The following is a 13092-nucleotide window of genomic DNA, read 5'->3' as shown; positions in this document are numbered from 1 at the left end:
AGTGCAAATGAAAGTACGTGAGCTGTCATCTAAAACTCTAAACTCCCAACGTGCCTCTCTTAACGCGGCGCACCGCAGCATCTCCATATGACGCCGGCCGGATCATCTTCTCCGCTCTTCAATTTAAATAGTGAGGATTAGCTTACAGAGCACCCAGAAAATAATAACTGAATTGGAAAAGTGCAAAATAAACAGTACAGAGCGATTGTATAATGCAACGCAGACAAAGTGCATCGAAAGTACATGACGACGATGATGTCAGTGAAGCGGTAGCCCCACAGGCGATACTACGCAACAGTTCGCACACTGCTTCTGAAGGAGTAGTCAGACCTGGCCGAGCAAATGATAGCAAAATATTACAGCGGAGATCGGATCGACGGGTTAAATCGCAAAGACCAGAAATCAAGAGGCTGTCAAGAGACTCTTTTGAGGAGTTTGAAAAGGAGGCAATAAACGAAGCCGAGTATGGGGTGCCGCAAAGCAGTACTGATAAAACTGCGCCGTCATTAATTTCAAAAAGAAAAAGCTCCTTTGCTGAGCAGAGAAGATCAGAAGCCACGACGGCGGAATCACCCGTGGCAAGAGCTCCGAGGTTAAGTTTTGGTCAAGCGTATCAAACAAGACCGTCGGCAAGCACATCGACAGAGTCAACAACGGTAAAGACATCAGTCCAGACTCATATATCATCAGATGAGTATTTCCGTAAGTTACGCTCAAAAAGAAAGCGACAGATGAATGCTAACAAAGTAGATCGCGCAGATTATAGCATGGACAGAGAATCAATTCGGAAACTGCACGAGTTTGATAACGCGACAGCTATCTCATCTGACGCGTACTTTGGACGAGAACCTGAACCTCCAGTACCTGACAGTCAAGAGTACATTGATCGTGCTAAAGACTTGGCGCTTAAAGTTGCAGGCAACGCAGATCATGAGCTGGACTCAGTCAAACAGATGATTGGAACCGGCGCGAGTAAACTGTCATCATACATCTGGAGATAGACCGAAGCTAAAGAATTGTGTTTGTAATTCAATGACTTGATTGACAGTTATCCAAAAAAGTATACAACCATACGCCAAATTAAAACCCAAAAAGCTTTTAACAACCATTTGACCTCTATAATTCGCTTATTACTTGCTAAAAATTCTCATGTCAAGTACTTGTCTGGCGGGCAGACGATTTTGACTTTCGTATCGGAGCAAATTCTGCAGTACTTCAATCACTTCAGGCGGAGCGGCAGGTACGAGAGTATGAAACGACTGAGCAGGATAATTAATGAAGTTGATGTAAGCAAATGCCGGAAACCGCTCTGCTTCCTATTAAACAGATTAGCATTACACTTGTCAATCTTTACTGATTAACATACAGGCCAACTTTGAACGGTCGGAGTTCCTAATTTCTGAAAGATGGCATTTGCCAACGAGATTTCGCTGCTTTCAGCAATTTTGTCATCAAAAACAGGTTCACCATTCCACAGTTCCGCAATAACGCATCCCCAGCTCCATAAATCAACACTGTTGCTATATTCAGGATACCCAAACAACAATTCTGGTGCACGATAATACCCTGTTCCAACATCGGTTACTTTAGAATGCATCGGTTCTTGCATTCGATGATAATAATCTTTAAACGGCTCTGAATCTTCAATGTCTTCATTCGCAAACGTCGCTTGCTCGGGCGTCCAAGCCGTGCCAAAGTCAGAAAGGTATCCAGGCCCTGATTCCGAATCCAGCAGAATATTTTGCGGTTTAATGTCTCTATGTATTATTCCCTGATCATGTAAGTAAGCAATTGCTGACGTGATATCCTTTACAATCGAGACCCTTGCAAGCGGATCATTAACCACCGTCGGCACCAAACATAGCGGCAGAAACGGCATCACCACGACTAAATCGGACTCATCGTAAAAAGCTGATAAAATTGGAATCACACTCTTGTGTCGCAACGTCCGTAGCAACCGTCGTTCTCGAATTGGAGAATGTGGTGGCCGGGATGTGCCCGGATTCGAGACCTTAAGCGCGACTTCGAGATGGGATTTGGCCAGCGCAGAGCTCGCAACTGGACGACAGCGATAAATTGTCGAAAACGCGCCGTCAGCATAGTATCTAATGTCTTCAAAATCGTGAATTGATGCCATATCGTTGCAGTTATCACATACTAAACCAGAGACAGTTCTCACACGTCATTTATGTGTTGATAAAACGACATTCTGACCGCGCTAATCAGCTTCTCATCTCTGCAATAATCTCGAGATTACCCCTGAATTCACTAGTTCAAACCTTATTTATTATATACAAGAAAACAATGCGCTCATACTTAAACATCCAGTTCCATCATGGCATATTCTTCTTCCTCGTCAATATCGTACTCGTCATCGTTGCCTTCATCTTCCTTGGTTGGGCCTGGGGCAGACCCAATTTGCATCTCTTGTTTCTGCTGTTCTTGAACCTTCAACAAGTCGCTTAGCCCCCATACACTCACACCTTCCTGATCTTTACTGCTCAAAGGTTGAGCCATTGTTCGCAAAAACTTCTTTGCCGCGGCGATGGCCATGTCAGTTGAAAGGTTGACGTCCGAGTCAAGTATGGCCTGGTTAATCCATTTCGGCAGCTGGGTTCGTTTCTTGGAAAACCGCTTGTCAGCCAACACCATAATTCCGTAGTCGTCTTTGCCTCGAAGTACACGTCCCAAGCACTGAGCAGCGTGGCGCATAGCATCGAATGACAGAAAGTCATTCTCGCGAATATGATAATGTTCACGTAAAAACTCCAGTCGCGCTTTCAGAATTCTAGACTCTGTGTACTGGAACGGAACGCCAATCATGATTACAGTTCGGCCGTAATGATGGTCAAAATCAATACCTTCCGAAACTTTGCCTCGAGCGACACATAGTAGTGCAGCACCTCGCCCGTTGCAACACGCGGTCCTAAACGCTTCCAAAGCCAGACTGGTTTCCTGACTATCAGGAGTCTCGACTAAAATTAACTTGTACTTCCATACTTCGTCCAGCACGCCCATAGTCTGCCACATGCTGATAATACTTTCCATATACAAGTAACTAGGAAAGAAAATGACGAGCCCATCTGGTGTCAACTTTGAATACTCAATAAACAAATTCCCGTAGTTCCGCACTACGCTTGGATCGTTTCGAATCTCAAACCGAGAGCTGATTGCAACTTGATCAGACCCCCGAGTTACAATCAGTGGCAAAAATGAGCGTCTGGTAAGCGTCATTGTGTACGACTCCTGCAACACGGTTTCAAAATTAAGCATTTTCGGGTACATGTCCAGAGGAGAAATGGTACCACTGGTGATAATCACTGAGCTGAACCGGTCGAATACGGGCTTGATTGCAATTGAAGCGTCAAGACACGTGAAATGTAGAATTGGATTCGGAACAGTGGCCGTGTCTGATTCGAATGGTTCTAGAATAAGCATGAATCCTTGCTCATAAGTAGACACCAATGTCGCAAACGTGGCAATTTCTTTCAACGCCAAAAAGTCATCTACATGCGACAATTCTAACGTACGAATGAGCGAAGTCAACCGTTCCGAACAGAATCGGAGCGGTTTTTTCTCTATAAATGTCAATTCTTTTAAATGCTGCAGGAACGAAGTCGGTGTCTCTGAAATAACGTGCCGGACCTGCATTCGTGTCTTCAGGTATTCCACAAACCGCTTCAAAAACGCAATAAAGTGTTCCGCCCGTCTGATGTTGCCTGGTACGGCTTCCTTTAGAAGATCGTCTGGCAAAACCGGGTTTGACATGAATATGTCTTCCTCGCGTGCTTGGTCGGCTTCGCGAAGACCTTCAACTAATCTTTGGTATTCTTGTTGTAGTTTTTCCGAGTCCGTACTTTTCATCCTTCACATGTGAGTAATGCCAAATGTAGTCATAAAGTTCTTACTCATCAATTTGTTTTCCAAGATTAGTGACGCCGCGACTTGCTCGTTGAAGTGAACCTTCAGTCAAATCGATACTTAGCGACTCAATGCATACGTTATCTTTGATGTTAATAACTAGTCTAGGTAGGTGTCAGTACACGTACCGATGTTATGTGCTTCGTCGAAAATAATAATCGAGTCTTTAGACAGTTCTTTCGATACTCGTTCTGCAATTTTCGGGTCAAGGAGATAGTGGAAGGAGTAGATAATGACGTTGACAAACGGCATCTGTCGAGTTAGTACAATGCATGCAGATTTGCGATTTTAAACCGTACCATTCGACGAACGGTAAAATAAGGACACTGTTTTGTCTCCTCACAATGTTTTAGCAATGCGTCAAATGTCCAGACACCTTCAGGAATAAGATTATGTGGCTCCAGTTCATATAGATTCTAATAGTCAGTATTCATCTGATGGGGATTGGCATAAACGAACTTCATGATATTCACACAAATCAACCTGTTCTCCAGCTTTTTTCTTCTCCATGACAAAGGACGAAGTCAAGCTCCGACACCGCTCGTCAACGACTGTACCTTTCTTCTCCCGCTTGACTGTGGGGTGCAAACATAAGTTCTTTCTACTGGTCAGTCCCAAGCCTCTGAATGGCTCTTTGCGACCTAGTTCTCGTTCCCGATAAGCCATTAACCCAGTTAACTCTGTCAAAGCCTTTTCAATTTCAGACATTGTACGTGAACAGTACACAATCTTGCGATGTTCCGGATAAAACTAGTTCTTGTTAGTGCTGATCTGCCAACAAACAGGATCAAAACCATTTGATATGCGATAGTGAGAGATAAAAGCGAGACGGTCTTGCCTGTACCTGAAGGCATTTCTAAGATACAGTTTCCACCTGCATCTAGAGCCCGTTTCAAGTCGCACATGTAAGCATATTGCTCTGGTTTATAGTGTAAGTCTACTGCGTCTTATAGATTGAAAAGCACTGACCTGGATATATCCGAGGATATGGGAAAAGAACCGGAAGATCATCAATAAAGAACCTGATTATGTCAGAATTCAAATCAAACAAGTCGTTTTATTGAACCCACTTCATTTCGTGCCTGTCCTTTGTAGATTCTCTAGTGAGAGTCTAATAGATGAGCGCCGCAGTACGTCACGAACCTTTTTTGACTGAAGAAGAACGTCACTTATTTTGATCCTCAAATAGTTATAAAATTATGAGTAAACGAGAGAAATTGAAATTGAAGAATAACCCACGAGGATTTTTGAATAAGTGGGTCAATTGGACTTATTAAATATGTTAAACTAATTAGAACAGACACGATAAGAATGACAAGTATAAGAACAGTAAATATGGTCCATACACTGAAGATTCAAATTATATCGACGTCTCAAGTATTTATGATCCTCAACTAGTCATCATATTTAAAGGGTTACAAAAGCGAGATCCAACCACTAAAGAGAAGGCACTCGAGCATTTGGCGACGTTTTTGGCTGATCCCGAATCGGATGTAGATGAAGGTGTTTTAGCTGTCTGGGTATGCAAAATTCAAAGGAACATGAACGGAATGCGCTCATAAAGTAGGTACAAGTGTATCCCCAGTTAGCGATTGAGTATTCTCGCAGACTCCGTGTTTTGGCACACAAGATTCAAGGCGACATGTTTAAGAGGTTTCAACGACATTCAGCAAAGTACATGAAAGAAAGTGCTGGGCCATGGCTTGGAGGGTTTTATGATAATGACAAACTGGTTGCTCGGTCAGCTATTACCGCATTTGAAAATGTGTTTGCTGGTGAAGAAAGACAGCAACAGGTGTTTCAAGTATTCCATGCTCAGTTGCTTGAATATGTTAGACTCGTTATTGCTTCGAAAGCTACGCATGATTCATGTATGTGATTGCGACACTTCGGGGTGTACAGACTGACAGTCTAGCGGACGAGAAATACTTTTCACAGGCAGAGATAGAATCAAAGGTTACAAGAGAAATAGCAAAGGGTATATCTCTTTTTTCATACTTATTAGGTATGTAAACTGGCCGTCGTTACTGAACTGTCTGACCAGTAGCAAACATTCCTCCTGAATCTATTGTTGAGCAGCAGTACGTTTACGCGGAGATTATAACCTCAGACAAGTTATGGACATCAATCACCAGTCCTGATGCACATTTATCTCGAGTAGCTTTGTCGCTAATTGTACAGCTTGCTTACAACTATAATGGTATGGTCTATATAAAGGATTAAAAACGTTGCTAATGAATCTAGCATGGTTAAATGCAATGCCTCACTATTTAGGGCAATATCTCATCTCGAACGGATTGATAAACATATCCGTAGGTGCAATCTCAGACTATCTTGATTGTCTCGTCACAATCACACGACTGTATCCAGCGTCATGGACTCCATCTACAGAAACAAATGAGCCATCGCTGTCTCTACTGCTCGCATTCGTGGCCGAAGGCAGCCGGTTCGCCGGCCCAAAATTCTGGCACTATGTCGACATGCTGATTGAGAACCTTCCGTCGTTTGCGCTGAACCTGGAGACTCCGTTCCCGATGGACGAGATTTCGAACGCGTTTCGTGCTGGACTACTGCTGGAAAACAGAATGTCGATTGACGCAGGAATTGACGCGTACATCTCGCTGCTCGGATACTTGACCACTGCAACCGAGTCATCCGAGATTCAAAACCAAGCGCTAGAAAAGACGATCGAGATTGCGGTGCAGTACTTGGTTCCATCGACGGCGTTGGGCAAGAAAATTGGAACCGAAGGGGTTGCGCGGTCATTGACAAACTACTATCGCCGGGTGTGCACTGAAAACATGGTATTGGCCTCGCAATTTTGGTCCAAGACAGTTGAGATTATGACGGAAAATGTTCAAAACAGGTCCAAAGAGGACGAAAGCGTTGCACTGGGTGTCGTCACACGATGGATCCTTTTTGTGAAACGTCTTGCTTCGGTCCACGACGAGTCAAGTCAGCCAGAAATTGCACATGATGTTTGCAGCGTCGTGCAGATTGCGCTCAAGGCAGCGAAAGGTGGCAGCGTGCCGGTGTATGCGCTGAAGAGTGTGGCCAAGGAGTTGTTTGCAGTCATCAAAGCTGACGCAACTACGCTAGAGATGGTGGCAGAGTTCATGACGAATGAAGTTCCAGGCTTAGTTATGAGCAAGTCGGGGCAGTACTTGATTGATGCCTGGGTTTTGTATGAGCGTGCGATTGCGGACCCGGGGCATGCTGCTGAGATGTTCAGGAGTTTGGTCACTGCCATCGTACATTCTCCTAGTAGCACTGTCGACAATGAGGACGCTAGTGAGGATAGAGAAAGTATGATGGTGTACTTGTTACAGTCCATCAAACCGATCGAGTCAAGTCTCAAGTCGGTCGACGAGCTTGAACAGTTCGTGCTGAGCCACGTCGACAGCGGTAAGTCCAATTTAGACCTGCTAGTCCCATGTCTCTGTGCGTCTGGGCACCTCATCAGCGAATCGGTCGGCCTTGAACTTTTATCTAAGCTGGTCCAGTTTTCTGAATTGGAATCTGGTGACGACCAAGTTTTCGAGGTCCTCCTCCCGATTTCTCAAAGAAATTTTGGCATGTTAAAAGCGTTCATCAAGACAGATGAAGGAGCCCGACTGGCGTCACGCTTGTGGCAGCTGACCGAATCGGGCGAGCAGAGCAGTCCTGCGGCCAAGAGCCTACGTCAGAAACTCGAAGGCCAGTTATCAATAGTGCAGAGCAGTCAGGACGGTGACTCGTTGTTTGACTCACTCGCAGGTGCTGTTCGGAGAGACGTCGAGACTGATTTTGAGGTCGAACTTGACAACGTTGCCGGTCGGAGTGTGTCGCTGTGGGAGAGCGCGAAGACCGAGGGAGCGACAGCTGCGGCGAAGTTATTGTTTGTGAATGAGTGGTGGACGGAAAGCGTGTGTGAGTTGATGAAGAGCCGTGTGCCACTTTCGGTCGCGCTGGTGAATAATATTGGCGGCGCAATGTGTCTCGTTGCCGGCGAGAGCGATGGCGTGGACGTCAGTTCTGTACGGACAAGGTTGCTGCGCAAGACAGCGTACGCGTTCAAGTTGATTGAATACACAACCGTGTTTGAGAGTCTTGAGTATGTGGACCAGGTGGAGCTGTTTGTGAACTTGCAGTTAATTTCCGAGCTTGCAAAGGACGTCGTGAACGAGTACGGCGCGAGCAAGATGCCGGCTTTGTTTGGCGACGAGAATGGTGGAAGCGACGAGTTGCTGAACATTATCGAAGGCGCGGCCACGCTTATGCGGGACAAGATTGGAATGTTTGACTTGACGTCTCTCGGGGTCGATATTTTTGAGCCGAGTACGAGTGAGACGCAAAACGAGTTTGCACGGGACGTGATTCTTGCGCTCAGCACACACACATGCAAGAATTCGGTTCGAGGTTTCTACTCTGCACGTGTGCTTGCGGGCACAATCACGCTGCTGTCCGAGTCGGTCGGGTTCACGCTGAAGCAGGCCGAGTCGCTTTTCGACCAGCTCAATTTGCGCCGGACCAAGAACGTGCTGGGCAGTATTGCCGTGTTCGAAGGTTTGTCGCGGTTCATTTCTACCATGTCTACCGTCAGCCGGTTCCGGAACGAGCTTGCCAGCGATATCCTTGGGTTACGGCCTGCAAATACGGCCACGGTCGGACTTCAAAAAGTTGTGCTGCTCAACAGTTTGCTGCGGAACGTTGATGACGGTGACTTTGTTGCGTTTCCGACCCAGCGTGCAGTCATGCTTTTGAAACGGTTGCTCGACATGGTCCCTGACACGCCGGTGTACGAACACATTGCGCTCCGGGCCGAGGTCACGCAGTTGATTCTGTACGTATTGCCGGCAGTCAAATCGCTTTACGGTGATCACTGGTTCAAGGTATTGGACAGCGTCAGCACGTCGCTTGTTATTTGCGCCGAGCATGCGGACGACGACGATGTGGTGACGTTGGGGTACTACGCGTTGAGGGTCGTTGGAGCGATGAGGGTGTTGCAGGACGAGAACGAGGACGTTGCGGACGCGGTCGCAGAAGACACGACCGTGTCTGCAGCGTTGATCCAAATCTTGGTTGCGAGCGTGAATGTGTCGCACCGTTCTGACGCGCGGCTGTTGTGTGACGCTGCACTGTCGCGGCACGTGCTGGATATACCGGTCGGCAAGATTGACGACCCGGCCGCGTTGTACGAGGTGCTTGCTGTTGACAGTGAGCCGCTGCAAAAAGCGGTTGTCAGGCTCGAGGCCAAGATCATTCCGGTCGCGCAGGAGGCTTTGACGGTCGAGGCCGCACTGGACGTGCATGGTGTGCTGAACATTGAAGTTCCGGGCGAATTGCTCAGTCTCGTCATGTCTGCCCCGGACGACCCGAGCGGTGTGCGGGGGTATTTTTACGCATGGGTTTTGATTTTTGAACATTTCGACAACGCGCCGTTCGCGCTCAAGACTCGGTACGTTGAAAGTTTAAAGAACGGTGATTTCATTGACGGTATGTTGCGGTCCGTGACAGACGTGCTCGGATTGGCAGGCAAAGCCGTTGACGTGAAACCTGGGTTTGCCGTGTTTGACACCGAGACTGCGTACGACAGTGTTGTTGACGAGGCGCGAGCGCTGGGGACGTTTGTGTTCTACAGGTCGTTGCGCCACGTGCCGTCGCTGGTGAGACGGTGGTGGTCTGAGATCCGGAATCGGCAGTTGAGTCTCGGGTTTGAGTCTTTTGTGCAGAAGCATTTCTCGCCCGTACTGATTGACGCCGAGTTCAAGTCGGTGCAGACTCGGCTTGCTGAGGACGAGCTCGCAGAGGACGAGAACATGGTTGTGAAGGTCACGCGCGCGAGCAGGGAGGTGTCTGCGATATACACGGTCGACGACCAAGCGCTCGAGATGACAATCCGCGCCCCAGGAAGTTACCCGCTACACGACGTGACTGTCGACGGCGTGAAACGGGTCGGCGTGAAGGAGAACCAGTGGCGGGCGTGGTTGCTTGCGTCGCAGGCCGTGATTGTCGCTCAGAACGGCAGCATCGTCGACGCGGTCGCGTTGTTCAGGCGGAACGTGAGTCTACACTTTGAAGGTGTGACCGAATGTGCAATTTGTTACTCGATCTTGCACCAGGATCGGTCACTGCCAAATAAAAAATGCCAGACTTGCAAACACAAGTTCCATGCCGGTTGTCTTTACAAGGTAAAATTATGCGCAATTAGTTTTGGTAAGAGATTGTGACTAATCAGAATAGTGGTTCCAAAGTTCAAACTCGAGTACATGTCCGCTGTGTAGACAGCCGTTCACATTCGGCAGGTGATCCACCCTTCCAAATTGTGCAGCCTTCGACCGCGTGCGACCGGCACGCGAGCACGCGTTTGGAGTTTACTTGCCACTTTCGGACTACGAAACTAAAGTATACGGCCACTTACGTACTAAACGCTGTCTATGGTATAAATTTCATAATTAAAATACAACATCATATATGATACACTCTCATAGTAAATCTTAAAATCTATAACCGCGTAGACACTGTTACCGGAACAGCGTATTCAAAAAAGCAAAAAACATAAAAAAAAACACCATTATATTTTTCCAAAACACATTAAACTCCCAAATCACAACACCACGACTGCCGCCACAACAGCAGAAACAAGCATCATCAGACCAGGCGCGAGAGTCGCACTACCGCCGGAAGTCATTGAATTGTTTTGCGAGTTGCGGTTCGACCCTGAGTTACCAAAAGTCGAATCGGTCGGTGTCGGCGACGGCGACGAAGGCGAAGATGACGAACTTGACGAGGACGACGAAGGCTCGACGACCATAAACTGTGCGCCGCGGCTGATTGAGGATGAGATCGTAGAGACGTGCGCTCTTGGCGAAGTGGTTGAAACCTTCATTGTCGTCATTGTAGTCAAAGGCGTGCTGCTGTTTGACGGCGTAGGGTAGGCGGTCTCGGTAGCGTATACAACGACAGTGGAGGTGTATGCCGTAGACGATGACGACGGGGTGGGAGTCCCGATTGCAGTCTCACTCAAACTCGAGACATCAGAGATGACGGCAGAAGACGTTGAGATGACGTACAGTGCTGGGTCAGACGAAACTCTAAGCGTGGTCGAGATGATTTCGGGAGTCGTAGAGCTAGAGTTGGGAGACAAGTAGGTATATGAAGGAGCGACATAAGTAGACGAAGGAGCGACATAAGTAGACGAAGGAGCGACATATGTTGAAGAAGGTGCGACATATGTCGACGACGGAGGGACGAATGTTGAAGAAGGAGCCTCGTAGGTCGAAGACGGCGGCACATAGATATAGGTCGACGAAGGAGCCACGTAAGTAGAGGACGGTGCAACATAGGTCGAAGAAGGTGGAACGAAAGTAGAGGAAGGCTCAACATAGGTCGAAGAAGGTGGAACGAAAGTAGAGGAAGGTGCAACATAAGTCGAAGAAGGCTCAACATAAGTAGACGTAGGCTCGACATAAGTAGAAGACGAGACAGCAGTCGACTCTTCATCAGTAGGATCGTAATACCACTCGACAGCAGACGACGTAGTAGTGCTAGCGATAGGCGCTACCGAGGCCGAGCTGGACGATGCAACGGATGAAGACGAGGGCAGCACGATCGTGGTGTAGATGACTGAAGTCGATGTCGAGACATCTTTAGTTGAAGAGACTGCTGTGGATGTTGGGACTGCTTCGGTTGACCAAATTGCTTCGGTTGACGAGGTTGACAAGATAGAGCTTGGGCTCGCGGATGTGCTAGACGACAGGGCAGAAGTAGACAAAGCGTCGGCAGAAGAAGAGACTTTGTCGCCTCCGAACTGCATCTTTGTCGATCCTGATCCACCAGGCTGAAAGACTTCGATGGTAGCCGATTTCCCGGCTTGGACACCGACAACACAGAAGCTGGCGCCGCCCGCGCCGCCCGAAGCCTGGTTGTAACACTCGTTGACGCCGTGGACAGATGGGTCAATTCCGCAAGGCAAGCCTGAGCATCCGCCGTCCGGGCAAGAAATCTGAACACCCCAGTTTGGCATCGTGTCCTTAAAAGGAGTCGCTGGCTCGAGGTAGACCGGGTTCCATCCTAATTTGACGTATGTGATGCCGGACGAGTCTGCGTTTGCGCCTGCGACGTATGGAGACCAGTTTCCCCATGGGTTTGAGGTTGATCCCCAGACACAGCCGTCTTCGGTCGAGACACCGGGTGGGTTGACGTAGTAGTGAGCAGCTGTGCCGGCCCAGTATGAAGGGTCAGGCACGGCGAGGGTGGTGCTGCCTGAACCGACGTCGGTCGGAATTAACATGGCTTCGTTACCGGGAAGAACAGTTTGACAGAATGCGACGTTGCCAGCTGATGAAGTAGCAGAGACGGAACCTGTGCCATCATAACAGTATCCTTTATCAGGGAACGGCTTTGAGACAGTTCCGTCGTCGTTACAGTAGAGACCACCGTACTAAATTGAAGTTATTATGATGTCACATACCGACCAATATAAAGAGCATACCTGAGATTGAGGATAGGTGTAAGAAGTAGCTTCAGGATCCCACTGAGCCATAAGTTGACCCGGAGGACAAGCATAAGGACAGTACATTCCAGACGTACACTGCTGATCGGGTGACATTGCCCATCCACCATTTGAAGAACCGGAAGTGACCGAGACTAGACCATCGTCTGTAGGAAACGCACAGGTTGTAGCTCTTTTCGTCAAGTTGTGAACATTGTGAGAGTGAGAGCGCTTTGCGAATGAATGAGAATGAGCAAAGAACTTTTCATTGATTTCATGTTGATTATGAGCGACGGTCAACGAAATAAACGTGATAAGCGAAATGAGTGTGAATTTGACCATTTTGAACGGAGAAAAAAAATATCGAAAAAGGAAACAAAAAATGAGTGAGAGCAAACAAGAATGAATGACGAACAAAAAGCGACAAAGAAGGTATTTTTATATCAAAACGAAGTGACTTTCGATGGCAAAAAAAAAATGATGAATAAACGACAAAGACAAAGAGCGATAAAAATGGAAAGCATCGGCCGTGATCGAAGGAAGGGTCCAAGAGGCCGTTCCGATCATTTTCTTTGTTTACTTTTACCCGGTTTGAGTGAATTGGTACGACATTACTCAGTATTAAACCCTAGTATCTCATTCAAATGAGTACAAGCCGCACTAGTAATTCACGCTAACGGTTTTAAGCCTTACTTAGT

At 47.4% G+C, this 13092-nt stretch overlaps 5 protein-coding genes across 5 annotated transcripts; 2 read left to right on the top strand and 3 right to left on the bottom strand.

The window, feature by feature from the left end:
- Positions 1–212: 212 nt before the first annotated feature.
- V1512DRAFT_209286 (uncharacterized protein) lies at positions 213–1001 on the top strand (the record flags this gene model as incomplete). Its single annotated transcript, XM_066913463.1, has 2 exons — positions 213–702; positions 751–1001. The coding sequence occupies 2 exons, from the start codon at positions 213–215 to the stop codon at positions 999–1001; spliced, it is 741 nt and encodes a 246-aa protein (XP_066771053.1).
- Positions 1002–1065: 64 nt separating this feature from the next.
- On the bottom strand, positions 1066–2226 carry V1512DRAFT_29220 (kinase-like domain-containing protein). Its single transcript, XM_066918287.1, has 2 exons — positions 1367–2226; positions 1066–1316 (listed from the first exon to the last, which is right to left on the bottom strand). Exons 1-2 carry the CDS (start codon positions 2135–2137, stop codon positions 1131–1133), a joined length of 957 nt encoding a protein of 318 aa, XP_066771052.1. The 5' UTR covers positions 2138–2226; the 3' UTR covers positions 1066–1130.
- A 90-nt stretch (positions 2227–2316) lies between these two features.
- V1512DRAFT_209188 (uncharacterized protein) lies at positions 2317–4826 on the bottom strand (the record flags this gene model as incomplete). Its single annotated transcript, XM_066913461.1, has 6 exons — positions 2317–3865; positions 3909–4005; positions 4050–4173; positions 4221–4337; positions 4381–4671; positions 4716–4826. The coding sequence occupies 6 exons, from the start codon at positions 4824–4826 to the stop codon at positions 2317–2319; spliced, it is 2289 nt and encodes a 762-aa protein (XP_066771051.1).
- Positions 4827–5083: 257 nt separating this feature from the next.
- On the top strand, positions 5084–10378 carry V1512DRAFT_226858 (uncharacterized protein). The gene is made up of 7 exons (XM_066913860.1): positions 5084–5176; positions 5222–5441; positions 5489–5792; positions 5837–5926; positions 5969–6121; positions 6166–10091; positions 10144–10378. Exons 1-7 carry the CDS (start codon positions 5121–5123, stop codon positions 10207–10209), a joined length of 4815 nt encoding a protein of 1604 aa, XP_066771050.1. The 5' UTR covers positions 5084–5120; the 3' UTR covers positions 10210–10378.
- Positions 10379–10507: 129 nt separating this feature from the next.
- Positions 10508–13082, bottom strand: V1512DRAFT_240246 (uncharacterized protein; the record flags this gene model as incomplete). The annotated part of the gene is made up of 3 exons (XM_066914223.1): positions 12395–13082; positions 11424–12343; positions 10508–10817 (listed from the first exon to the last, which is right to left on the bottom strand). Exons 1-3 carry the CDS (start codon positions 12734–12736, stop codon positions 10508–10510), a joined length of 1572 nt encoding a protein of 523 aa, XP_066771049.1. The 5' UTR covers positions 12737–13082.
- Between the last annotated feature and the right edge of the window lie 10 nt (positions 13083–13092).

This window comes from Lipomyces arxii, assembly GCF_038497795.1.
Source record: "Lipomyces arxii strain Phaff 12-163 unplaced genomic scaffold V1512scaffold_10, whole genome shotgun sequence".
Lineage (NCBI taxonomy): Eukaryota > Fungi > Ascomycota > Lipomycetes > Lipomycetales > Lipomycetaceae > Lipomyces > Lipomyces arxii.
This window is presented reverse-complemented; position numbering and strand designations above follow the sequence as displayed.

What these genes read in the sequence shown, in the direction of transcription:
- V1512DRAFT_29220 (XM_066918287.1), bottom strand. Translation starts at nt 2,137, where the DNA reads ATGGCATCAATTCACGATTTTGAAGACATTAGATACTATGCTGACGGC. An exon ending in CGACCGTTCAAAGTTGGCCT is followed by an intron (nt 1,317 to 1,366) that starts GTATGTTAATCA and finishes TCTGTTTAATAG; the next exon opens with GAAGCAGAGCGGTTTCCGGC.
- V1512DRAFT_226858 (XM_066913860.1), top strand. Translation starts at nt 5,121, where the DNA reads ATGAGTAAACGAGAGAAATTGAAATTGAAGAATAACCCACGAGGATTT. An exon ending in GAAAGCTACGCATGATTCAT is followed by an intron (nt 5,793 to 5,836) that starts GTATGTGATTGC and finishes CTGACAGTCTAG; the next exon opens with CGGACGAGAAATACTTTTCA. An exon ending in GCTTGCTTACAACTATAATG is followed by an intron (nt 6,122 to 6,165) that starts GTATGGTCTATA and finishes TAATGAATCTAG; the next exon opens with CATGGTTAAATGCAATGCCT.